At 38.3% G+C, this 26,786-nt stretch overlaps 2 protein-coding genes across 10 annotated transcripts in view; one reads left to right on the top strand and one right to left on the bottom strand.

The window, feature by feature from the left end:
- RPE (ribulose-5-phosphate-3-epimerase) lies at window positions 1-25,142 on the top strand. Of its 5 annotated transcripts, none has more exons than XR_009533248.1 (7): window positions 1-168; window positions 6,128-6,207; window positions 12,342-12,481; window positions 13,218-13,376; window positions 13,908-13,994; window positions 15,561-19,138; window positions 19,544-25,142. XR_009533248.1 is itself a non-coding variant. In XM_060107429.1 (7 exons), exons 4-7 carry the CDS (start codon window positions 12,344-12,346, stop codon window positions 15,681-15,683), a joined length of 507 nt encoding a protein of 168 aa, XP_059963412.1. In that variant the 5' UTR covers window positions 53-157; window positions 828-858; window positions 6,128-6,207; window positions 12,342-12,343; the 3' UTR covers window positions 15,684-25,142. The 5 variants fall into 5 exon arrangements, 4 of the variants coding, with proteins under 4 accessions (XP_059963409.1, XP_059963408.1, XP_059963412.1 ...); XM_060107429.1 differs by adding an exon at window positions 828-858 and having other exon boundaries at window positions 53-157; window positions 15,561-25,142; XM_060107426.1 differs by having other exon boundaries at window positions 13,218-13,352; window positions 15,561-25,142.
- KANSL1L (KAT8 regulatory NSL complex subunit 1 like) overlaps window positions 17,503-26,786 on the bottom strand; it is a 177,097-nt gene continuing 167,813 nt past the window's right edge. For all 5 annotated transcript variants that reach the window (XM_060107421.1, XM_060107420.1, XM_060107422.1 and 2 more), the window contains exons 10-15: window positions 25,030-25,145; window positions 24,105-24,229; window positions 22,723-22,777; window positions 21,351-21,463; window positions 20,022-20,190; window positions 17,503-19,117 (exon numbers count right to left, since the gene is read on the bottom strand). In XM_060107421.1, coding sequence (XP_059963404.1) covers window positions 18,854-19,117; window positions 20,022-20,190; window positions 21,351-21,463; window positions 22,723-22,777; window positions 24,105-24,229; window positions 25,030-25,145 — 842 coding nt within the window. In that variant the 3' untranslated portion in view covers window positions 17,503-18,853. The remainder of the gene's footprint in view (window positions 19,118-20,021; window positions 20,191-21,350; window positions 21,464-22,722; window positions 22,778-24,104; window positions 24,230-25,029; window positions 25,146-26,786) is intronic.

Genomic DNA, 26,786 nt, shown 5'->3' with positions numbered 1-26,786 from the left:
CTTGCCGGGGATCTCGCTGGGTAACTTGCTTCAGACAACTAGCACCATGGCGTCCGGCTGCAAGATTGGCCCGTCCATCCTCAACAGCGACCTGGCCAGTTTAGGGGCGGAGTGCGTTCGGATGCTGGACTCTGGGGCCGATTATCTGCACCTGGATGTAATGGACGGGTAACTCTCCGCGGGGCTCGTGTCTGGGTTGCCGCGCGGGGCGGGATAGGCGCACCTTTATTGAGTGCCTGTTGGGTGCACGGCGTCCCTGTACCGCGGAGCGCCTCGCTCTGAACGCGGTACTGAGAAGGGGCCTGCGGTGGGAGCCCTGGAGGCCCTGCTTGGAGGGGACCTGAGTCGGCATCCTGGGCTGCGACCGCGTTCCAAACCTCAACCATCTCCCCTCCCCCCCACGTAACGTGTGGTCTTCTAGCACTTAGCGCCTGGAAGCGACCTTAAATCTCTAGGATCCGTCTCATTTTCAGTTGGAGAAACTGAGGCCCAAGGGGATAGGCATGACTTGCCCAAGCTCATATAGCTAGTTAGTGGCAAAGCTGGGGAGAAAGACTTGTGTAAGGATGACGAGCTTGGCACCTGGAGTGAGAACGCCCGGCTTCTGCCACTTGCTGGGTTACTTGGGACAAGCCATTTAACCTCATTGAGCTTCAGTTTCATTATGTGAAAAATGGGAGTAATAACACTACCGCTTCGGCATCTTTGGAAGATGAAATGACCTCATACACGTAGTTTACAGTGCCTGGCATATAGTAAATTCTCTGTAATTGTTAGTTGTTGTATCATTGTTCAAGTTATGATTTTCCTGTCTATTTTCTCTTCAGGCACCCTGCTCTTCAGGGAGGTCAGTTTTTTGTAAGTAATTTTTAAGCACTGTAGTTACAGCCCATAATCAATATTGTTTGAAATCAGAATGATGCTAGTTTCTTAAGTTGCTTATAAAATGAGGAAAAAATCATAGAACAGTTAAGACTCTCTCAACGTTACACACATTGTGACAGAGTTGCAGCTTGGATCTTGGGTTTGCCAAATGGTTCTCCGAGCCCCACTGATCACAGGCCATAAGATCACAACAGCCATTACCTTGGCTTGGGGTAGAAAAGTAAATTTATTGGAAATAGGTAAAACCTCTGTGTACTCTCAGGCAAATCTGCCAATTCATGTTTTTTACGAAAGATGACCAGTCACTTCCTTGTCTTTTTAATGTCACTCCTCTTATGACAGCTTTGTCTTCTTTGTTCTGGCTGGTTAAATCTGCTGTTTCTCTTTTGTATTCCACTCAGTTACCTGAACACCGTGCCTAACTGATAATGGCAAAGAAGATGAGTAAATATTACCTCTTACAAAACCTTGATTTTTAGTTTGGTATCACATACATTTCTACTTCTGTATATTTTTTTGATACCTTTGCTTGAAAGCCCAGAACTTTCACAGGTAATATTACTGGAGTGTGTACCTCACAGATGGGTAGCTACATTTTTGTGTCTGAGACACGAAATGAGACAAAATTTTGTTTCTGAGACACTTGAGGGTCTCAGGATAGAACAGACTACGAGTATATGTGTGTACTGTGTTTGTCACAGCAGCTTGGTTGTAAATAAGTCTCGTCCAATGTTTGAGTGAGCGAATGGAGAAAATAATTTGTTCCAGTTTACCAATCAGAATATCAATGACAACAACAATAGGTAATATTTACAAGCACTTGACTATTTCTGGTCTGATACTTTTTGTGAATTATTTCACACGACACTATGAGCTTGGTGCTGTTATCGGCATCAACAGAAAGAGATTAAAGTCACCTCATAGCTAAGAAATGGCGGAGCCAGGATTGGAAGTATGCAGCAGCTTGTTTTGTCTCTGAAACTGTCTTCTGTGGGTATTAGGCTTACAGAGAATGATTAAGATATTCTCTGTTTTCAAAGAACGACTATATTTTTTGATATTTATTTCATATCTCTCCTGCTGCACCGTAAGCTCCCTGAAAGCAGAGACTGTTTCTTTGGCTCACCTCTGTATTCTCTGCAGGAAAAGCACCATGGCAAGCTTCATTATAATTGGTTGGATGAATGGCTTTATCATAAGGGAGGGATCTCTAAGGAATCTCTTTGGCCCCTCCCAGCCCTATGGCAGACCCTGAGCTTATGAAGATAAAGTATTTGTTTTTTATTGACTCCTTTCCCCCTTTAACAGGAAACATCTTGGTTTGAAAAAACTAAATTCTGCATACACCATTTTAAAAACCCTTTCTCTGTTAAGCTTCACAACCTTCTGAGCTAAGAGCTATTTTTATTCCCCTTTTGCAAAGGAGGAAACCAGATTGGGGAGGTTCAGCCCCTTCCCAGTGACCCACCAAAGAGGCAGCGCCTGGCTGAGCTGCAGTGCCTCCGAGGCCCAGGGTATGAAAGGGGGGCTGGGGACTCCCTTTCCCAAGGCAGCCAGCCCCAGTTTACCTTCCCTCCAGGTAGTGCCCCCATGCTTCTTTTCCTGGTCCCCTGAAAAATCTCCAGCATTACACTGAGCTTGCATGCCCTTGTTTTCTGGTCCCCTCTCTTCCCTTGAAGCCCACGCTTCTGATTAAATCTGAACGTCTTCATTTTGAAATTCAGGAACAAGTTCTGGAAACACTGGTGGGTGGAGCACTAGTATGGTTGGATATTTGAAATAAAGAACAAGTGGATTTTCTGGAAAAGAAAATTGGAAAGCATGTAAATATAAATGTGTCATGACAGTGACTGGAAATGTGTTGGTCGTAAAGTGTAGGAACTGAGCAGATATTCAGTTTCTATATTAGGAAGATTTAGAAACCAGGGAGATTTCACGTTACTACTAGACCTGGCTGACTTCAGTACTGGGCCCACAGTGTCACAAGGCCACCATTAGCCGGGCCAGATGTTCATTTTTCCCGTCTCCATCTGCCATCTCACTCCTCCATGTTACCTGCCAGCCTACCCCCCACCGTAGGCATAGGTGTGATTCCTTATTCACAGGAAGTGTTGTTTGGTTACAGTCTTGCTGAATTTTATATCAGCCTTGATCTTCCTCTTTGCCTCGTTGGGAGATCTGGTAAAGGTTTGCTTTGTGTGAAAATTATACATGTGATGGGGGATCAAAATAATCGGATCCCTTATTCCGACATTCTAAGTGATTATAGCTTAATCTCGTAAGTTCTTTGGGAGAAAAGGACACTTTTTAGTTGCATTTTAATTTTGGCAGTCTTTACTCCAAAATGGCATTATAGCTTCTGTTTCCCAGTGAAGTAAAAGTGTATTTGTTTTATTCTCATGTTTTCTCAAGATGTGGTTATTGTGTTTATTTTCATGATAAACGAAGCCTAAGGTTGAGACAACAAAAATACTTCTGAGGGCACACAGAAAAAACAGTGAATGAAATCCAGATATTTCAATCTCAGATTTGTGTAGTATTCAGTAGTCCTTGCTGCCTGCTTATGTGACTCTTACCTCCAAGTTCTAAGTAAATATAAAAAAGCATCTTATCCATAACCCTGGCAGTTACTGCTCTTAGGCAAATGGTAGAATGATTTCCAAAATACTAGAAATCCAACCTCCAAGGACCAGGGTGCTGGAGAGTAAAAGTGTCTGTACCCATCCACCGTACCCATCCCTCTCAGGTGTGTCCTGACCTCTCTGTCTTAAGGCTCTCCTCCTCCCTTGGACTTTCTTCTTCTGTTAGTTATTAGCTGTCAGTGGAGGAGCAGACAAGCCTGGTAGTTAAGAGCCTGAACTTTGGAGCTAGATTGTCTGTGTTTAACTCCTGCCTCCAGCACTTACTGGTTCTGTGAGCTTGGGCCTCTTATTTTCTCATCTGTAAAATACAGGTAATAGTGGTACCTGTCTCACTGAATTGTTGAGAGGGTTGGTTGGTTGCTTTTGGTTTTGTTTTTTGGCTGCGCAGCACGTAGTATCTTAGTTCCCTGACCAGGGATCGAACCCGCATCCTTTGCATTGGAAGCGCGGAGTCTTAACCACTGGATTGCCCGGGAAGTCCCTGTTGTGAGGTTTTAATGAGTTAATATATTGGAATGGTTTAGAATGGTGCTTGGCCTGTATATGTTTTAATTTTTTATTAACACTCCTTCTGCCTGCCTGTCATCTTAAGCTCAAGACTTTGGACATGGTTTATATACTCTCTCTTCAGCCTTTCCCCTCCCCCGCATCTTATCACGTAGGAGATCCGATCACCTGCTCTCCTTGTTTCCATTCCTGCTGTTTCTTGCCATTTAGCAGCACCGCTTGCCTCTCTTCTTCCAACTTACTGCCCAGTCTGTCTGCCTACTGTGTTATTTCCATCTTATTTTTCATTTGTGTCTCTCTTTTAAAATCTCACTTGATCAGGATAAAGTCAAAACAGTGAGCCTGGCATTTGATGCACTTCATGTGACACAGTCTGCCTCCTGCCTTTTTCATACCAGCCAGGGTGGGCAATGCCATCTCCCCCTTCTTTGAACTTAACTTAGTTATTTCTGCCTTTGCTTCATTTCCTTCCCCATTTTTACAAATTCTATTTGTTCTGTAAATCTCACGATCTTACCCCTTTTTAAAAAGTGCTATTCTACTTGCCTCTGGAACTATTTTAACTGAATATTGCCTACTTGTTATTATGTAGCTTTTCTTAACAGTCCTCATACAGGGTAATGCCTACTACTTTAACAGAGAAAGCCCAGACTTCAGTGGCTTAATGTTATAACGTTTCTCATTCATGTAATAGTTTGGTGTGAAATGTCTATCCATGCAGAAATTGAGGGACCTAGTCCCCTTCCATCCTGTGGCTCTGCCGTTCCTTAAGGGCCTCTTTACTGGCAGAAGGATAAAGTGAGAGCAGAACAGGAAAACTACCCAACCTCCTGGGCTCTGCAGTGGCGCACATCACTTAAACTCAACAGTCCATTGGTGAGAACTAGTACGTGGGCCACTCGATGTAAAGGGAGTTGGGAAGTGTGGTCCTCGGCTGAGCTGGCTTCCTACCAACAACTGTGCTGTAACAGTCAGTCATGAATTCTGGTGAGTCATTAGCCATCTCTTACCAGTGAGACTGTAAACTTTTCTGGGGTGAGCAGGAACACTCACATATTTCTTTTTTTTTTAAATATTTATTTATTTATTTATTTGGTTGCACTGGGTCTTAGTTGCAGCAGGTGGGCTCCTTAGTTGCGTCTCATGGGCTCCTTTGTTGTGGCATGCGAACTCTTAGTTGCAGCATGCATGTGGGATCTAGTTCCCTGACCAGGGACCGAACCCAGGCCCTCTGCATTGGGGGCGTGGAGTCCTATCCACTGCGCCACCTGGGATGTCCCTCACATATTTCTTTATAAAATACAGTACTCTCTGAAGCCCTCAGCCTGGGACTTACGTATAGGAGGTTTTTTTAAATATTGAAGTGAGCTGGTGGTAGAACAAAAGGACTAACCAGAGTAGGATAATGGTTAACTGCTTTGGGTCTGATATCAGAAGCCTTAATTTGAATCCTGCCCCAACAAATTATTAGCTGGATGACTTAAAGAAGTTATGTCTCCTGGGCTCTTCAAATGGGGATAATAACAACATCTACTTCATAGGGCTGTTGTGAAGATGAAATGAATTAAGGTACAATATCTGGTATGTTGTAAACTCTCAGTAAGTGGTGGTTATTAGTATACGTTAAGTGTCTTTATTGATAATCTTTAAGAAAGTTTTGATAAACTGTCATTTTGTGCCCTGTGATAGAGGTGGATTAGAAGTAGCCACAGGCAGCCTGTGATGGGTTGATTTGAGACCCATATCAGAGTCCTGAACTTCCTAACTAGTGTGTGACTTGGGCAAGTCATATAACTTTTGGGGTTTTGGTTTTGTCATCCTTGCATTTCTACTTGTCAGGGATTTTGAATTACAGAGTTAACTAGAGTAAATCATGTGACATTATTACGATTTGCTGAAATATCAAGGAGATAACTGCTCTGTAAAACTGAAATTATACAGATATTTTTAGTGTTGTTTAATACTGATGATGTTATTGAAAAATAATTGCAATCACAGATAGTCTCCTGTACTCCCATCAGAATACATATTGAGAAAAATACAGAACCTGAATCGAAAACATTTTTCAGAGCAAGATTTTGTTTGTCTTGTAGGCATTTTGTTCCCAACATCACCTTTGGTCACCCTGTGGTAGAAAGCCTCCGAAAGCAGCTAGGCCAGGACCCTTTCTTTGGTAAGTGGGTGTTACACCGTCTGAAGCTGGATGTGTTTGCTCAAGTAAAGGGAAAAGTAGCTGGTTGATTTCTCGACCTCCAGTTTCATCTTGTACCCTTTTCCCTCCTCCCTGTGCTGGGGTTTCACTGACTGCCTGTAAGAAGCCAAACTCTTACCCGCTTCAGGGCCTGGGCACTTTGGCTAATCTCTTTGCCTAGAAGAAAGCTGTGTTCTCTTGACCCCTGCTGCCTCACCTTTCCACCTCAGAGCCTTTGTTGTTTCTTCAGAGAGCCCTGTCTTAAATTAACCTTTTCCCCGATACATCACCTTGTTGATTTTCTTCTTAGAATTTCTTTCAATCTGAGATTACTTTTATCAGACTCTAAACTCCGTAAGGGCAGGATTTCGTCGACTTAGTTTGCTGCAGTTTTCCTAGAGCTTAGCATAGACACAACTGGGGCTCAATGTAATTGTTAAATGAATTTATGAATTGATTGACTTTTGATCTATATTTGAAGCCAATTCATGGAAATCGGAACTTTCTACAAGTGGGGTCTATGTATGCTCCACTCCAACATTGTAGGATAATGTGAATTAAGGATTTTTAAGATCAGTGACCTAGAAGTTACTTTTTGTGGAATATAGATTCAGTCCACATATCCTTGTTGCTGCTGCTGCTGCTGTTTTAAACTAAGTTAGCAGTGACTCACTTGCCAGATCTCTGGTAATAAGACATTTGGTGAGTTCTTGTAAATATGTGTTTTTATGTAGCTCATTACATAAATTTCGTAAAACTTAGATTTTTTAATTGGAATATTGGGGGCTACTTTTTAAAATTTTTTAAATAAATTTATTTATTTTATTTTATTTTTTTGGCTGCGTTGGGTCTCTGTTGCTGCGCAGACTTTCTCTAGTTGCAGTAAGCGGGGGCTACTCTTCGTTCTGGTGCGCGGGCTTCTCATTGTGGTGGCTTCTCTTGTTGCGGAGCACGGGCTCTAGGCATGCAGGCTTCAGTAGTTGTGGCACACAGGCTCAGTAGTTGTGGCTCACAGGCTCTAGAGCGTAGGCTTAGTAGGTGTGCCCCATGGGCTTAGTTGCTCCTTGGCATGTGGTATCTTCCCAGACCAGGGATCGAACCCCTGTCCCTGGTTCGATTGGCAGGCGGATTCTTAACCACTGCACCACCAGGGAAGTCCCTGTGGGCCAGTTTTATGAAGGTATGGTAGCCACTAGCCACATGTAGCTATTTAAATTAGTTAAAATAAAATAAAATTAAAACTAGTTTCTTAGTGGCATTAACCACATTGCAAGTGCTCAGTAGCCACGTGTGGCTTGTGACTACTGTACCATCCAGTGCAGTTATGGAACACTGCAAGCATCGCAGGAGGCTGTCAGAGCCTCTGTAGGCTCCATCCACTTCGAATGTACCAAAGGAAATGTACATTATCACCTAATTTATGTGGCATGAGGGAAACAATGTTCCACCAACATGTTCACTATTTTGAAATTTCCAAATAATGGAATATAATCCTCTTGATATCTGAACTTTTTTTTTAACTACATTTTGGAAAATGAATTTTGCAGGGTAAATTCGTTCTTATGACTGTCAGAGTTGGATGAAATAAGTAGCATTCTTTGCCCCCCCACCTTCCCTGGCTTGTACAGTGACCACAGAATTCCCCACTGTGGCTTTGTGTGGATTGAAAATATGTATGTATTTTTCCGTTTCTCTCCCTTTTAGTTCGTCTCCAAGTGTTACTTCTCACTGCTGTTTGACTCCCCTCCTACCTCTATCTGTGCCTCTTCTCTTACCAACTCAACTGCCACCACCCCACACAATCTGCTTTTCCTTTCTGTTTTTAGTTTGTTATTTGCTGGTAAACTTGCTAATCAGTCTTTCCAGAGGTGAATCTCAAGTAAAGATGAAAGGACTTGGGCCTCCCTGGTGGCGCAGTGGTTAAGAGTCCGCCTGCCGATGTAGGGGATATGGGTTCGTACCCCGGTCTGGGAGGATCCCATATGCCGCGGAGCGGCTGGGCCCGTGAGCCATGGCCGCTGGGCCTGCGCATCCGGAGCCTGTGCTCCGCAACGGGAGAGGCCACAACAGTGAGAGGCCCGCGTACGGCAAAAAAAAAAAAAAAAAAGATGAAAGGACTTAATATGCTTTAGTGTTTGGGTTTTTTTTTTTTTTTTTTTTTTTTTTTTTTTGCTGTACGCGGGCCTCTCACTGTTGTGGCCTCTCCTGTTGCGGAGCACAGGCTCTGGACGCGCAGCGCAGGCTCAGCGGCCATGGCTCATGGGCCCAGCCGCTCCGTGGCATGTGGAATCTTCCCGGACCCGGGACACGAACCCGCATCCCCTGCATTGGCAGGCAGACTCTCAACCACTGCGCCACCAGGGAAGCCCTAGTGTTTGGGTTTTGGAACCTTTGTTTTTTATATTATATGTTTTTGTTTGTTTAATTCTTGGATACTGGTTGTTGGATAATTGATACATGATATATCCTAGGGGTTAGATCTCAAGTTTTATGTATAACTGCTAAAGCTTTTAACTCTTCAATCTCAGTATTGAGTAGAATTTACCATGTAAGAAGTAAAGTGGTAGGGAAAAGTCATTTTTGTTCTTAGCTAAATCACTGGTCTTCAAGTATGGTCTGAGGACCCGTGGGAGTCCTTTTCAGATGGTCCATGACATCAAAACTATTTGAAGTTTGATTTGTAAATTACTTGTACTGATATTATTTGCCATTATTTATGCTGATGGTGCAAAAGCAGTGGTGAATTTCTGCTGATGCCTTAGCCTGAGACAAGGCAGTGATACTGAACTATACAGGTAGTCGCGATATTCTTATTTCCATACATTCATAGTATCCTTTGTAACAAGTATCCTTGATGAATTGGTACAAGTGATTGATTTAGTAAATCTTGATCCTTGAGTGCATGTCTTATTAGGATTTTGTGTGACAAAGTGGAAAGAAAGTACATATAAAGCACTTCTAATAAATCCTGGAGGATGATAGTTTCCTTGAAGAAGACCACTTGTGCCATTGTTTTAAGCTGTGAACTGAAAGTGCTAGTCATGAATACCATTTTCCCTTGAAAGAACAACTGACAGATGAACTGTGGTTATCAGACTTGGATATTTTACTGACATTTTCTTTAAAATTGACTAAGTGAACCTGTCACTTCAAGGAGAGCGGCTCATCAGTTTTCATTGCCACTGATAAAGTTAGAGTTTGCAAGTGAAAGTTGGAATTTTAGAAAACTGATATCTGCCTCTCTGAGCTTGACAGCTTCCCAGTACTCACAGCTTTTCTGACCAGATCTGTAATATCATTAACAGATGCGGGGTTTAGATAGTATATAATGAAATGTGTCACTACTTGGAAGATCTGTGTAACTCAGTGAACCAATAGTACTTAAAAGAGCCATTCAAAATGTAGACTAATGGGTTTGAGTGTAACAAAGTACAAAAAGGTCACTGGTGGGGTTTATGGATTCCACGTTGCCACTAACCTTTCTAAAAAAAGTACCACTTGTTGAGTTTCGGGGTAGAAATAGAATATCCACACTTGAGTGAAAAGGCTGTGGATGTAGGTACTCCTCCCTTTTCTATGCACTTTTTTCCCTTCATATAAAACAACAGATTGCAGGAGATTGAATGCAGAGCAGGTGTGAGAATATAGATGTCTTCTCTTAAGGCAGACATTAGCAACTCGCAGAAATGTAAAACAGTGCCACTCTTACATTAACGTGTAATGGATTTATTTTTATTATCATTATTATTTTTTAATGAATTAATAAGTAGACACTAAAATTTTTTTAGTTTGCATTTCTAATACATTAAATATTGATAAATATAACCCACATCAACAATATTTTGGGGAGAGGGCTTCAGTAATTTTTAAGAATGCAGAGGGAGTCTAATAATAGAACATTTGAGAACTGTATCTTAATTATAGGCAGATTAGCTGAGCCATCAATTCCCCAAATACTAGAGGATGTGCAGTGAGGGTTGCTAGTAGTGACTACGTGCCAGAGATTGAACAGGGATGACGTAGCAGTCTGGTAACTTAGGGAAGAAAGAGTAAACTTGATCTTTTAAACCAGATTGAATTTTTTTTTTCTTGTTTATAATACGAAGGGGAAAAAACACCAAATTGAGTTTATCTTTTAAAGACAAGATTTTGCCTATTAAAATATGTTCTATTTTTGTTACTTTTATGAGTTTAGAAATATAAATGTTAGTCTTGGCTTCATTAATCACGCTGTATACTCTGTTTTCCTGACATTTTCAAAGCCTTGTTCCTTTTTATAATCTTAGTTACTGAGTTCTGGAATACTAGAATTTTTTTCTTTAATATAGCTTTGCTGTATCAGCAATGTGCTCCCTCTAACAAAAGAAAAAGCTCAAAACTCTCCTCACTGCCATCTGTCTGGCGCAGGAGTGTTTACTGCTTTCTTCTTCCCAGCGTTATTTCTTGTTTTCACTTCTTTTAAGCTGCCCTCTCCTTCTCATGAAATGCTATTATGTTTTAAGTCAAGATCTTTAAGAAGGCCATGCTCATTTCTTCCCAAACATATACTCATATGATTTGAGCTTTAGGATCAGGACACGTGGCAGGCTTCTCAGGTTAACGTGTTCTTCCCTCTCAGTCTGTTCCTTTTCTTGCAGTTGTCTGCCTCTCAATTGATGGCACTTCTCTTCTAGCTCCTCAGGCCAAATCGTTGCACCATCTGACTCTCCTCTCACTCTGCACTTCTTTTTATTTTTTTTTAAAAACATCTTTATTGGAGAGTAATTGCTTTACAATGGTATGTTAGTTTCTGCTGTATAACAAAGTGAATCAGCCATATGCATACATATATCCCCATATCCCCTCCCTCTTGTGTCTCCCTCCCACCCTCCCTACACCACCCCTCTAGGTGGTCACAAAGCACAGAGCTGATCTCCCTGTGCTATGCAGCTGCTTCCCCTTAGCTATCTATTTTACGTGTGGTAGTGTATATATGTCCATGCCACTCTCTCGCTTTGTCCCAGCTTACCCTTCCTCCTCCCTGTGTCCTCAAGTCCATTCTCTACATCTGCATCTTTATTCCTGTCCTGCCCCTAGGTTCTTCAGAACCTTTTTGTTTTTTTTTTTTAGATTCCATATATATGTGTTAACATATGGTATTTGTTTTTCTCTTTCTGACTTACTTCACTCTGTATGACAGACTAGGTCCATCCACCTCACTACAAATAACTCAGTTTCGTTCCTTTTTATGGCGCAGTAATATTCCATTGTATATATGAGCCACATCTTCTTTATCCATTCATCTGTCAATGAACACTTTCACTCTGCACTTCTGACCCACAGCAGCCTCTGTTGTCCCTGCCTCCCGAACATACCCAGAATCCCTACCATTGCTCACCATCCTCAATTGCTGGGTTTTTTGCCTTGGCCTTCTAAGTCGGATCTTGTCACTTGACTCAAAATCCTGTAGTGTTTGTTTCGCGTCATTCAGAATAAAACCTGGTGGGCTGCAGAGCTCTGTCCTCTCAGCCAGTGCTTCTCTGACCTCACCTTCTCCCCCTAGTGCACCCCCGGCCGCAGCCACACTGGCCTTATTTACTACCAACCTAGTGTGCATTGTCTTCACTACTTTTATTTGTCTCTCCCACTAAGAATGTAATCCCTGTGACAGCAGAGATTTTTGTCTGTTGTTTGCTGTACCCCTGTGGCCTAGAAAAGTTAATGGTGTGGCGAGTGCTCAATAAAATATTGTTGGGGAGAACCACTTAATTTAGCTTCTTATTTTATAAACGAGGAAGCCAGTCCACATAGATAACACGACTTCTTTAAGTTTTTTAGAATGGGATTTCCTGGCCCAGGACCTAGGTTTCCTGGTATCTAGTTATTTTCATAAACTGCGCCATATGCTTTTTGTGGAAAAATTGAGTTTTTTTTTGGTAAATGAGTTTAACCAAAGCCTTATCTTCAGGGTGAAGGGAGGTTATCTATACAGAAGTGTAACTTCTGTATATTTAACAATTACCATGATACCAGAAGAGTTCATATCTGAAACAGCAAAAACTCCAGGCTGGCTTCAATAATATGAGCCAGCTGTTTTCCTTATAGTAATACTTAGGGGATACGTCTTTTCTTTCCAGACATGCATATGATGGTGTCCAGGCCAGAACAGTGGGTAAAACCAATGGCTGTAGCAGGAGCCAATCAATATACTTTTCATCTCGAGGCTACCGAGAACCCGGGGGCTTTGATCAAAGACATTCGGGAGAATGGAATGAAGGTGAGAGCTCAACAGTGATGGTAATGTTTTTCTTTTTAAAATAAATTTATTTATTTATTTATTTTTAGCTGTGTTGGGTCTTCGTTGCTGTGTGTGGGCTTTCTCTACTTGTGGCGAGCAGGGGCTACTCTTCATTGTGGTGCACGGGCTTCTCATTGCCGTGGCTTCTGTTGTTGCAGAACACAGGCATGCGGGCTCACTCATTGTAGCTCGCAGGCTCTAGAGCACAGGCTCAGTAGTTGTGGCGCATGGGCTTGGTTGCCCCGAGGCATGTGGGATCTTCCCGGACCAGGGCTCAAACCTGTGTCCCCTGCATCAGCAGGTGGATTCTTAACCACTGCGCCACCAGGGAAGCCCAATGGTAACGTTTTATACTATTTATTCTCAGAGTTGGGAAGATTTGGTGGAAGACCTGAAATGATAGGTGGAGAAGACTGGACTTAGGCAGCTATTCGTCAGGTTTGAAGATAGAGTTTAAGTATAACTTGTTTGTCAGATAAGATTAATACATTCCACTAATGTTTTCTGAAAGTTTCTACCTTTTAGAAACATTTACTTTTGACAGTCTTGTTGACTTTTTTTTAAAAAGTAATTACAGTCTGCACAGTTTATGTATTCCATTTATGTATGTATTCTATACTTTAAGAATAGACCTTTCTACTGTGCCTGATATGCAACAGTAATGTAATACGGAAATAATTATTGATGTGATATAGCAAATTTGTCTCTGTTACAGGTTGGCCTTGCTATCAAACCAGGAACTACAGTTGAGTATTTGGCACCATGGGCTCATCAGATAGATATGGCCTTGGTTATGACAGTGGAACCTGGGTTTGGAGGGCAGAAATTCATGGAAGATATGATGCCAAAGGTAAAAGAAGTATTTGGTTCTGGGGTAAGGCTTTTATTCTGTAAGTTCATTCAGTAAGCATTTATTGGACTACTTGTATGTTTAGACCTGTACTGTTCTGAAGGTGGGGAGATGAGGATGCCTATATATCATTGGAATACAGTATGAGAAATGCCCCAAGAGATTTACGTTTGGAGATCATAAAAGATACTACATCTTAGTCTTGAAAATTTTTTTCAAAACCGTTATCTCTGTAACCTTGAGATCTCTTGGGAGTTTTCATTGAATATTGAGGGTTTTGTCTTTGTCTTGTTTCTGTGAAGTATATTTTCTGCAAAGCCATGACAAATTGAATGCCATTTGCCAAACAGAACAAAGCTTGCTTTTATAAAACTTAGTTTGTTACAGTACATTAAAAGGTGGTTTTCCCCAATCATAATTTGTATTGATATAACGTTATTGTCTGAGACATTTGGAGTCATATTTTAGTAGCTAATATCAGCTATGTGATTTTTTTATTTGGTGTTTTTCCCTTTGTCTATCCACTTAGTCACTTATTTCCTTGTGTATAACTAGGTTCACTGGTTGAGGACCCAGTTCCCGTCTTTGGACATTGAGGTTGATGGTGGAGTAGGTCCTGACACCATCCATAAATGTGCAGAGGTGAGACTGCTTGGCTGCAACCAAGACCAATTTCCTATCAAATGTAATGCCAGGACAGGTCTTGTCTGCCAAAGAGACTTCCTAAATAGGCTTTCTTTCTTAGAAAAGTATTTTTTGGTTTAAATGTAAAACCAGGAAAATAAAGAGCGATAAGTGAATATTCTGAAACCACATAATCATTAAATAGTAAGTCCTGGTTATCTCAGTAATGATGAAAAAATTCTTTGGAAAGGAATAAGCTGAATGCCAGCCTGTGGAATATCACTGAAACATTCCAGGGCCTTTGAGACAGTTTTCCAAAATAGGGAAAGAAAACATACCTGCTTGTAAAGGGGAAAAAGAATGTTATTCTGCAGAACTTAGGTGTATTAGCTACTATTTGTCCCTTGCAAGCTACTAAATCTGTCCCTCTATAGAAGTGGGATGACTTTTTTTTTCCAAGTGGCTAGCTAGGCTGAGTTAGGCTCCTGAACTCCGTAAAAGGATACCAGCCCTCCCTGTAGCATTGCAGGTGATTAAAGTTTATGTGACCTGCTTTTATTAAACAGCATGGTCTAATCTGCACTTTCAGTGTTTTGTATAAATGCCACACTTTCCTGCTTGATACTTATCAAAAGCTTGACTGTGATCAATAGGGAGGAGGTGCTGGCCAGACGATTAGTGAGCATGTATCCTTTGACCCCTTGTGGAATTCTTTTTTACTGAACTGTGCTTTGTCATTAATGCAGTTCTTGCTTACGTTACGAGGCATGTTAGGTTGTAACCCTATAAAACTAGTATTTTTTCTTTTTTTATGAGGAACGTTGTTAAAGATGTAGTGTGCTGTATCATAGGGTGAGTGTCTCTAATTGGAGAAATTTTCCTTAGTTTCAGTGGTTCTCCTGACAGTCCTCCCTTTCTTTTAGCACTGAATTACATAATAGATTGGGTTTCCCTCCTTGAGGCAAATCCTAGGAATCTCAGAGATAAATTTGAACTCATCTTACTTGGTTTTACTCTGACTTCTTTGCTTTCATATTGAAAAACATCTTGAAAATCTTTTTGAAGCCACCTCAAAAGCATTCTGGAATGCAATGAAGCATATATAAGAAGTTCTGTTCCTTCTGGCCTCACATGAGAAATAATTTAATGTTGCCCTGTTTTATGGATTCTTTCACATTTTAGCAATAATTGTCCTTTTAGACTACCTACCAATTCTTATACATAATTCAGAGATGAAAAGGTTGATTTTTTAGGAGCTGTGAGGGATTGGTATATAGGGGAAGACCTTAATAGATTTAAGAATTAAAGGTTTATTAGCAAAGATGCAGTGTAGTTTATTTAGAGGGGGTTACCAAAAAGTCAGTGATTTCTTAGACACATTTAAGAATAATTTCACATCCTCATTTAAGCATTTTCTGTTTTCATTGAACTAGCTGCTTAAGTATGTTCATCTTGAAGTGGCTTTTGTACAATTAAAGTGCTGACTGCCAGCTGCAAGCGTAGAAGAAACTCTAGTCCAGGAATTGTTTTAGGTTTTTCTGCATCTTCCTTTGAGGCATAACCTTAAGTGTTTACTTCTTCCAGGCAGGAGCTAACATGATTGTGTCTGGCAGTGCCATTATGAGGAGTGAAGACCCCAGATCTGTGATCAACCTGTTAAGAAATGTTTGCTCAGAAGCTGCTCAGAAACGTTCTCTCGATCGATGAAACCACAAGGAGTCCAGTGTTTCTGCTTATGAGATCTCCTTTTTATTGGAAAACAAGAATATTGACTACCAAATCGTACCACAGTTGAGGCAGTGCTGCTTTTCCAAGCAATTATTCATTCCAGTGACTAAAATCCATTTTGCAGAATGTTCCAAGAGGTTAGAAATTGGTGTGTATTACGTTTTCAGTGAGGAATTTAAAGATTAGTGTGGCAAAATTCCATTTTTACTGGGAGACTTGATTTTTATAAAGAGTAAAAAATATGGCTGTATCAAGGTTATGAACAGAAATGTGTCTTAATGACTAAGGAAGGCATACTAGCTACTATGAAAAAAATTTTTTTTCTGAATTTCTAAGAAGAGTTTTCTTCGCTTCTTGGCTTTTCTGAAAGCAAAGGAAGTCCTGTTTTTCCTGTTTCGTGTCATTTTTGATTTGTGTATTTGCATGATAACAACTAAGTTTGGATCTGGCTGGGATGGATGGCTCTTCTAGCTTTGAAAACATCTATTTTTTACTTTGCACCTTATATTTGATACATAAAAAAAACAGTGTATTATGAAGTCCAGGGATTTTCAGGTGGTCTGTTGTAAAAAGCAAGCACAAGTTTTATCAGGGTGTTTTCTTTGTTAACTTTGCTATAGCGGCAGGTTATTCAGTGGTGCTTCCCCCACCCCCTACCCACCCTCCACCAACCCCATTTCCCCTTTTTCTTAATCACACCTGCTGTTCTGAAGGACATAAAATGTTTTCCTAGCTCTATGCTAAAAGGAAAGGAAGGCCTCTATTTGGAAGTAATATTAAGTTGAATCCTGACTCTCTTCCCCTTTCTATTTGTTTGACCTTAGCAAACCAATCCAACCAACCTCTTTGAGCTGATTATTAACTGATTTATGTATTGAATGTAATCATAACAACAGTGGGGGGTTGTGTTGAGGATTAAGAGATACTATTAATTATATACGTAAATCTTCCACTACTATTCCTAGAATTGTAGGGTAGTAGAATTTGAGGATGCTCAATACAAAGTAGCTATCATTATATAAATGTATGCTTTGTAGATTATAAAGTATGTTGATGATATAATCTCATTAAACCCACAAATCAGTCCTATGAATGGTAAGACAGGTATGTTTGTCCCCATTTAAAAAATGAAGATACTAAATAAAGCTCAATAGGCTGGTACCGTGGAAAGGATCCAGTAAAGAATAGTATTTCTGTACTCTTTTTACAGATGGAGCCCTTGGGAGGTGGATTAAGCAAAGGAAGCTTCTTTTACTTAACGTTCTCTTATTTCCAGTCTAGCTTTACCCTGTAGCAAAACCAGATGGCTGAGAATATTCTGCAACTATGGATTTTGACTCCAAGGATATATATTTTATTAATCCAAGAAAGACCAGGTAGGCTAATATATGGCAAGGTACAGGGTTAATCTGTAAACTAAATATTTATGATTGTGTCCCAAATTACACTTTGACAATAGATACATATTAGCTACTTCGTTCTTGTAAATAATCTTGCTGTGTAATACACATGGCAAGAGATAACAGGACCAGTGTCATTAAATATTTTTCAGGCTACTATGAGTGAGTTTTGAGAAATAAGGTTTGGAAAATAAGAATGTTAACACTTAAGCATAGAATAGAGCTTGCCTGGTTTCTTCTGTGTTACAAGGTAAAAACTTATTTCTTACTGTTTTTTTTTTCTTTATTTTGGCTTAGGAAAGGCTTGTGCCACACGCATAGGTGACATTTAATCAAATCAGACAACACAAGGCATATAGAAATAACTTTAATTAAAAAAACTTACATAGAAGATTATAACATCAGTCATGACAAAAAAAAATTCAGTTTATTTGTCTGGACAACTTGGGTTGTTCTGGCTTTTGTTTTCTTTTTTAAAATATAAATGTACAGTAAAACTACAAGCAAAATTTTTCAGCACTGAACTTGAAATTTTTTTCTTCTTTAAAGGGACTAGTACAATTTCTAATCCCTAACAAAAACTTAGTGTCAGATCCCCCAGATTAGGCCAGTTGGCTAGGATTGTCAGTTATATGGGTACTACAACTTGAATAAATCTTTTTTACATGAGAAAAAGTGATTCATATAAATTGTCCTCAATTTTTACATATAACAAAATGATGTAATAGTGTCAAAAGGAATTTTACTTAATGTACACTCCAGTATCCAATATTGAAGCATTAACCTTTTAAGAATTTTATTTCTCACTCTAGGATAGATGCTTATTTGAATAGAGTAAGAAGTGGTAGGGAATGACCAAAATAACTAAAAGTACAATAATATACTAACAGGAATTTCCTGTCTGTTGCTCATTTTAAGTTGGGTGTTTTCTCTTCATGAGATACATAAAATAGATAAAACTCAAGTTGAGTTTTTAAAGGTGTGATAGTTTTAAAATACAACAATATTTAACTACTTTGCTTTTCTTACTCTGTTAGGAGTGAATAGAAAATAACCTGTGTTTAACCCAACAGATATCAGTGATTTCAAATGAAGGAGTATTGTGTTATCTGGTATAGAAATTTCCATAAATAACTTCTATTGGTTAAATGTGTTTTTTTAAAAAAATTCCTTCTCCATAGTCAAGGCTTACAGATGTTCAACACCATTGGAAATCTGTGTTTCTTTATGGTTCAGCTGATATTTCATGGGGTAGTTCATACGTGCATTTTCAAGTGGAGTGGTCACTTGGCAGTGTTTTTTAAAACTACTTATATGTGTGTATATGTATGCATGTATACTCTATACACATGTATTTTATATTCTTAATATATTTCTGAGGCAATTTAAAGAATAACCACGTGTATAGAAAAAGAAGAGCTGTCATTTGATGCATAGGTATATGTGGGTGTGGGTATAAGTTGTTTAAAAATTATTATTTACCCAGTAATGTGATTTGACATCAAATTGCAGCAGTTAATTTTCTGGTGCTTGTGATCTGCATCAAACACAAATGACTAGCAATTGTCTGTAGGTGAAAAGCTAGTTACTCCTGTGGTTCAGGAAGGAAAATGAGACATAACTTGCCTGTTTCATAAACAGCACAAAAGATTAATACATGCATCTGCACTACATGCTGTTACTCTGGAATTGTGACTGTGGAGGGGGTGGGGGAACAGGGCTTATTTTTTCTCCTGTTTTCCCATTCAGTTACATCGTTTTCTTAACCTGTTCCCTGTCACTGATTTTTCTTAACGTGAGTTGAGTAAGTCCTAGACCAAGGGTTTTGTGTTCCTCCATTCCGTCCGCCTGCCTTTGTGGATGGTGGCCGTTCTCTGGTGCGCTGGGACAGAAGACTTCACCATGGAAAGCTGGGCTTGATCTTTCCATCTGATCATTTTTTTCATCTTGGCATAATAAGGCTGCTGTGTCTTCATCTTTCAGCGGAAAAGCCCGTCGTTCCCACCCCAAAGACTGAAAGAGAAAACGTTTTCAGTTAAGTTTCAACTAATTTGTTTAAGTTCATGTCTCAATCTGTAGCTGTCCGTTTTGTAGTAACCATAGTTCTGTTCTTTAGCACATAAAAGTACAAATTCTCATTTGGTCCTGAGTATCTAGCAACTCAAAGTGGAACGTACTGAGGATTACTTAGGGACCTTTGGGAATCATTTTTTTCACTTTGCCTCTTTCACGGAGAGGGAAACGCTGCCATTAGGGCACTGGTCTTCATTTTCAGCCTAGGAGCACTTTGGGGAAGGCCCTTTAAAAGTGTTTGGATCGTCTTCCTCAGTATCTCCATTTTCATCCCATCATTATTACAGACGCCTATTGACTTTTCTTTCCCTGTGCTTTCTATGACTTGCCTGTTAATTTCTATTGTCTCTACTCTCTTGTTTCTAGATATGGTTCTTCTTTTCCAACACCTACTGATGAAGAAAAGTACAAGAACTTTATAGATGCAGTGTTAGAAAACGCTCCCATTGGGGTTAAAACTGGACAAATGGGGAGACAAGTAAAAATCTTTTCTAAGGGGAAGAGAAATATCTAACATTTACTATGTGCCAGGTGTCATTCTGTTTAATCCGATTTGGTTTGTAATGAAACTGATAGAATTCCCATTTTCTAACACATAAGTGAACAGGTGGAATTAGGTACTGACGTGTTACATAAAAGGTCAGGGAAGTATCTGTAGTTAGTGATGGAACTAGAATGCTGGAACACAGAGCCTCTGATTCCTACACCCAGCATTCTGTACTGGACTGTCATACTGAATCTGTTATGTAATGATGACTCCTTAATTATCAATAAGCAATTCTATAAACAAGTTTTTAAAAGTCAATTAAAAGGAGGTTTAACTAGTTACGTATAACACTCCTACCTTGATCTCTGGACTCTGACTTACTGAAGGTGAGGTGTGTGCACTGGGGTCCTGGCTCTCTGAAGGAGGCCCGGCGGGACTCTCAGCAGCACAGTGCTGCCCACCACTGAAGTAGTTAGGGTATTCTTTCAAAAGCAAGTCCTGTCCTTCAACATTTTTACTGTAAGCTCTAGCAAGAAAATCAAGAAAATATGTAATTATTTGTTGATGTCTTAACATTTTATGAACAACCTAAGGTATCGTTCATAAAGTCAATTGAACTTGGTAGCTTTTTTCAAACAGCTCTGCCCAAAAGATTTTAAAAAATTCATCTGCTGGTCTTCCCGATGTTATTATCCTCACATCTCAAAGACTTGAATAGTATTTTATGAAATCTCTTGCCAAATTATTATAGTGATTTTGTTTTGTTACAGTTTGGGTTTTTTTTTTGTTTGTTTGTTTTTTTCCAGAAAACAGGAAAAGACAGTTACTTGACTCTTACAGTCTGAGTTCCCAGAGTATCTATGATTATCGTAATGTCGTCTATGAAGGACTCGATTCCCATTTTCCTCTGTCCTTCTGGAAAACTGTACCTCTGGAATGTGGAGAAAGTTGAGAACAGAATCTCATGTATGTTAGGGTAACTCTTAGAATAAGGCTCTGTAACAAATCTGGGTATCTTGAGACCTAAACAGAGAAATGTGTTTTACAAATAATAAATGAGAGATGCTCCACACTAAAGTGACTGTCAGATTTCAACATGATCTTGCATTTTGAGTTTTGGCTATATTAAAAATAGTCCAATTAAATATAAATACCAGGTATTTTCTCAAATACATGACTACTGATTATATTGTTAGGATTTATCCCCCCTTCCCTCAAAGTCATGTTCCAAGTATTTTAGGCGATTTGCTTTTTTACCCTGGATAGGTTTCTTGAGGGTTTTTTGGTTTGTTTCTTTTTAAGAAAAACATTTCTGAAGTGGCTTTGTTACAGATTACCCAGATTCTAATCCCTAGTGTTAGGTCCACCATTACAGTACACTGAAATGACCTATTTATGGAGAATTTTTCATATTGTTTGCTCAGTTAAATCTATTACTGAGGCTGACAATTAGCATGAGAAATTGAGTGGAGTAAAATATAAAACTCCTTTCATCATTATGTAATTAGCCTGAATATATTTTGAATGTAAACTCAGTATAAGCAGTGTTTCACTTCTAGGGCACAAACAGCAGATGTTATATAGTATGTTTTCTTCATTTTCAGTGGTCTCCCTCGTTATTATGCAGAATTATTGGAGATTTCACATGGATTCCATGGTTTTGGGGTTTAAATTTACAACACTTGCCTGCTGTTTCTTCTATGCCACTTGCTTTGCTCCCATAGTGACCATCTGGCTTGCTCTTTCTCTTCATATTTTTTGTGTCTTAGGGAGAAGACTGCATCAGAGAGGTCTTCTATCTGGAATTAGAAATGAAAAGTTTTGCTTTTATCAGAAACATTTTGAAATATGAGAACAGGTGTCAGAGTTCCTCATCAGGAGAACAACAAGAAGAAAACTAAAATAAATGCAGTCTAAGTCAGAGAACAAATGTTATGAGAGGAGGTTCAAATTCCTAAAAAGAGGGAGTTTAAAACTTTTTTACTGTTGGGTCATGTTTGAAGACTTACCTAGAATACTTATAGTACCTTGAGTACATATAGGTTCACAGTGCTTTCCACTTATGTAAAAAATCCTTAATGCTTTATTCATCCAAAACTTTGTATTGATTGCCCCTTACGGAGTATACTGTTCGTGGAACATATTAATATCAAAGAAAGTAAAACTGTCTGAGGTAAATGAGAATTAGTTTAATGAGTTACTTATCTGGAGTTCTAAGGCTCCGTTGTGTTTCTGGCTAGGGTCATTCTGAACTAGGGAAGGGTGCATGAAAAGAGGGAAGGGCATTAAAAAGTAAATTTTGGTAGTTGAAAAACATGATCAGTTGGCACAGAAAGACTGTAATGGAAACAGTGTCTTATATAATATCTGCTTCAGACTATCACTTTGAATTAGTTTGGTTATACAGTATCTTTCCCTTTAATTTTTCTTGTCTTACTATAAGTTTTATCCATACAGGTCCACAATCCCTTTCCTGTAATTCAAAAAATCTGAAAAAACCAAGTTTTCATAATTCATTTGGTGACACAATCTTATCTGAAATGATGTGGGGCTATTCTACTTTCTATTAATATTTCACTATAGAAACATTAATATTTGATTATGAGAACTGTCCTAGACTCCCTACATGTATTACATGATATATGTACCACATTACTTTCTAAAATCCAAAATTTTCCAAATTCAAAAGCAATTGTTCGCAAGATTTTGCATATGGAATTGTAGGCTTGACTATTAAACTAAATACCATGCAGAAAAATATGACTAATACTGGGAATTGAATATATTCACATAAATTCAATATTTCAACAACTCATGTAAGGAAATGGTATGTTTTGTTTTTGCTTTTCTTTATTTATACATTTTATCTTTGTAGCCAAATTTGCACAAAACACTTTCCTAATCAAATTAATATCCTTAAAGGGGAACTTTCTTTTCATAAGTTTTGAAAATTAAAAAAAATCAGTGTATGTTCCTCAAATACCAAATTAAGCACATGGGGAAAAAAATGAAGCAGGCTTCATAATATATTAAGTGCAGTAAGTGAAAGGCAGCTTACCTCTTCTTCACCCAAATTATATTCATCCAGAGGCTGAAGAACAACCGTCCTCCAGCTGTTGAAGATACAAACAAATCTCAAACAGCTTTTGTTAATCTATATAAATGTAGCAATTTTAGTCTGTAAGCACAGCTATTATACTAGTGTTTTCTTTCTTTGGGATTTCCGTAATTCAAATGGTTGTATCTTAGTACTTTATCTTTTAAAAGAGACAACATATTTGCATTATGAGAAGAGGACAGGAGAAGATGAGGCTTTACTTTTGGCCTTACAATAAACAGTCTCTTCTACATAGTTGCGTTTTATACCTAAGAATGTACTAATTTTGAAATAAGTTAGTGGTATGCTGACAAACTGGCTCAGAAAATAAAGAGGAAAAAAGCTCTGATTTTTAGCATTTGCCAATTTCTTTGTGTGAAGATTCCCATCATGGCCTCTTGTGAGTTTAACAGCCGTATCACAGAATCCCTACGTACTAAACAACCCGGTCAGCCAGCCGGCTCCAGCCTACCAGTGTAAATTGAAAACACTGTTGCTATAGAACATCTAACCACAAATGTTATTTCTTTACTTAATGTAGAATATGTCAACAGATTCCTTGCAGAAATTCTCATAATACTTCCTAGAGTATTAAAGAGTTCTCTCAGTGCCTCAAAGCAATTACGAATAAAATAATCAAATTAGTTAGAATAGAGATGGGTAGGAATTACTATAATTGTCAACCAGCTCTTGTCTCTGTTTCCATCCTTTTCTATTACTACTTGGTGCCAGATTAATAATCTTAAACCTCTTTCATCATGACTAAAAAATTTGCCTTTGCTGCCAGCAGGAAACAGATCTGTGTATGGCATTCAAGGACATCCACAGTCTCGTGACAACTTTTCGAGCCTTCATTTCCTTTATCACCCTTCACAAAACCTCAGTCTCTGGCTTAGCCTTGCACAGGTTGTCACAGGTGTTATCATCTTACACTGCGAATACTCTATGCAAAGGTAGTTGCTTTCTTTGATCTCTGTAGCCTTGTGCATATCTCCATTTTAAAGAGCAAAGATTATCTGTTAGTGTAATTATTTACATCCCTAAAGTACCTTTTAGTACCATATCTACAATAGAAAACTAAATATTGAATGAAAAAACACTCTAAAAGTGCTAAAGTATTGGGAATTTCCATTTCTTAAAACCTGAGAAAGTAGTGCTACTATATGGCACTGTTTTTCAGCATGAGTAATGTTAAAGTTTCTTTCACCATTTTCCCTCCATGTAACCATAACTGGGAGGAAGGCAGAAAGGAGCATCTTTCTTTCATTAAATAAAATTTTAAGTCCACTGAAAATTTAAGTTTATTCAAAAAAAGGAAAATTAAAGAATGTCAGTATACATACCTTGGAGTAACTATTTCCTTATATTGGAGTTTCTCTAATTTAGCTGGGGCCACTAATGACATGGGAATCACAATATTATCTATATCATAAGAGCTCTCACTTCGCAATCGTCGTCGTGCAGTATTCTGCAAGATAGGATTGTAGTTTTACAATAGTATTTGGTTACCTGTAATGATACTCTCTTTTTACGAGTTATATAAAGATAACATGGCAGTGCCTTTAAGTTTTATACATTGTTATGAAATCTGAGTATAAAATGTTAAGAAAAACAAAGTATATGTATCTTTTATGAACCAATACATTTGTGTGTGGACACCTTCAGGCCTATTTTTAAGACCATTAAAGTATGAATGCCTTAAAATACAAAACTTATCAGAAAAGTGTACCATAAAGCACCCTAAATGTCAGTTAAATGATCTTTTAACTCATTTTTTATTAGGAAAGGCTATGAAATGTTTGGTGAGCCATTTAATAAAGATCATTTTTACAATCTTCATTTATGTGTTCCTGGGTCCCTGAGCTTCATGCTGTTTTCTCTAAATCCTCCCACGTTTTCACCTCTACTCCCTACCAGGTAATGAAACAGAACAAAGTAAGAACACAGTGCTGGATTCTTATTAGCAAGATTATACTTAGCATCATGTCAAGAAGTAGGGATGGTTATGATAAAGTTTAAAGTTTTTAACATACGAAAAAAGCCATAACCAAGGATTAATGTACAATTAGCTTCCCTAGTAAAAAAAAAAAAAGTTTAATCAAATTTATTGCTTCTTAATAAGATAATTCTGAATATGCTAATTATGTGCTAGTAAGTAAGGCTGTTATAGATTAACAAAATATCTATAGCAAGTTCCCCTCCCCCCACCAGATCTGCCAGGTTTAAAGGTCATAAAGCTACTTTAAAGTTCACTGTACAAAAACCTACTTGTGATGATGAATTCTGGGTTCTTGATATAACATTGACATTAGTAACTGCAGTAAAATTGCTCTGGGATCCTGGTTCTGTGTGTTGAATAGCAAATTCTTCAAATCTACTTTCTCCTGCCATGGAAAAAACCATTGAGAATGTCATACATTAAGTGTAACTGGTAGGTATTAGAATTTCTGTTTTCCTAGTTTGGTAACATGTGTTTCTTGATCTGTTTAGATTTTATTTTTTTAAATTCATGTATCAAAAATGAAAAAATTAAGGAAATTTAATAAAAATCTTAGGCACAGTCCTTCCACAATTTCCATTTTCTGGGGTCTTGACAGTTTTTATCCAGCATATCTTTCTTTAATCTTAATCTCCCTTTACTCTGTTCATGTTTTCTGTAACTTATTCAGAGGTTGAATTTCTAAGACTTACCTCTTAATTTTCTTGTCTATTCTCATTTTTTTTCATATCGTTCTACTTTTTGGGAGATTTCCTTAACTTGATCTCCTGACTACTGATTTCTGAAAATGTTTCTCCTATTATAACATGCTGTTTCAGGAATGAAATTTCTCTTTTCAGAATATTGATAACAAAGTTAAGTTTACTTCCAACTTTGTTAGATGTCTCTTCCATGTTCCTTTTCTCCATTTGTTTTGTGTCTATTAGTGAGTATATGTTTATTTTCTTACTGCCCTTGTTTATTTTACTTTAGTACAGATCTTGAAAAATATTTTCCTGTGTAATGTAAAATTTAATACACAGTTCATATTTATATTATTCCAGTTGTTTAAAAATGTCCTTTCTGGCTAGTTGTTTCTTCAAATCAATATCCATATATTGAAAATGGTTGTTGTCTAGAGAGCTGTCTAGTTACTTCTTTGTAGTATAGCATTTTACTCATTCTATTCCTGTGTTCCCATCTAGCTCAAAGTTCTATCAATTCAAGTAAAACAGTTTACATCTTAGGTAATGTGTATTTTTTCATAATGCATTTTTATATTAAGAGATACAGGTTTTCCTATATTTTGGCAAAGATGTATGAAAGTTCCTCAAAAGCTAGATGACTGTTGGTTATCTTAAGGTTAAGGCACCAAAAAAGCATAGTGATATCTCTGAATGTGGGTGGGAGTTTAATTTTGTTCCACACTAGTTGATCAGATAGTGTGATATTAGGTATGACTTTGGTCTGTTATGGTGGGATTTCTAGAGGCCATACTGATAAATATGTTAAAGCCACCATGTATAATTACAGTTAAGTACATCTTGGATGTAAATAGTTTCTAATTTACTGGGTGTATTGACATACTATACCTCAGACATACTTGACTAATGTATATAGTGTTAGATCCACTGGAACAATGAATAAGAACAAATAGAGTATACAGATAATTTGTTATTTAATACACATCTTTCCAGTTTTATTTTTTATCATTATTTGCAATAACTGTTGAAACTATCTTGTCCCAAATCCCCATAACAAACCCACTTTGTATTACTAGCAGAGTTCTAGTTTCAGAGATATCTCTATTCATCTTGGAACTGTACGTTCCTAAGGGGAATTCAGTCAGGCGGTTGAGTTACCTTAGATGAATCTCACCCAGTTTATCAAAATTCTGAGGAAGCTTTAGTGAAATCAACATCTCCACAATAGGTACCAGAAATGGTAATAAATACCTAAAAGGCAACCTTGTACTGACATATTTTGAGTCTAGAACACAATGTTGGAGACTACTGTCCAGGAGGACAGTTAGTAGAAGATAACTCTA

Source organism: Mesoplodon densirostris, chromosome 8 (assembly GCF_025265405.1).
Source record: "Mesoplodon densirostris isolate mMesDen1 chromosome 8, mMesDen1 primary haplotype, whole genome shotgun sequence".
In the NCBI taxonomy this organism is placed as follows: domain Eukaryota; kingdom Metazoa; phylum Chordata; class Mammalia; order Artiodactyla; family Ziphiidae; genus Mesoplodon; species Mesoplodon densirostris.
The sequence above is the reverse complement of the archived record's forward strand: the minus strand, read 5'-3'. Positions and strand labels throughout refer to the sequence as shown.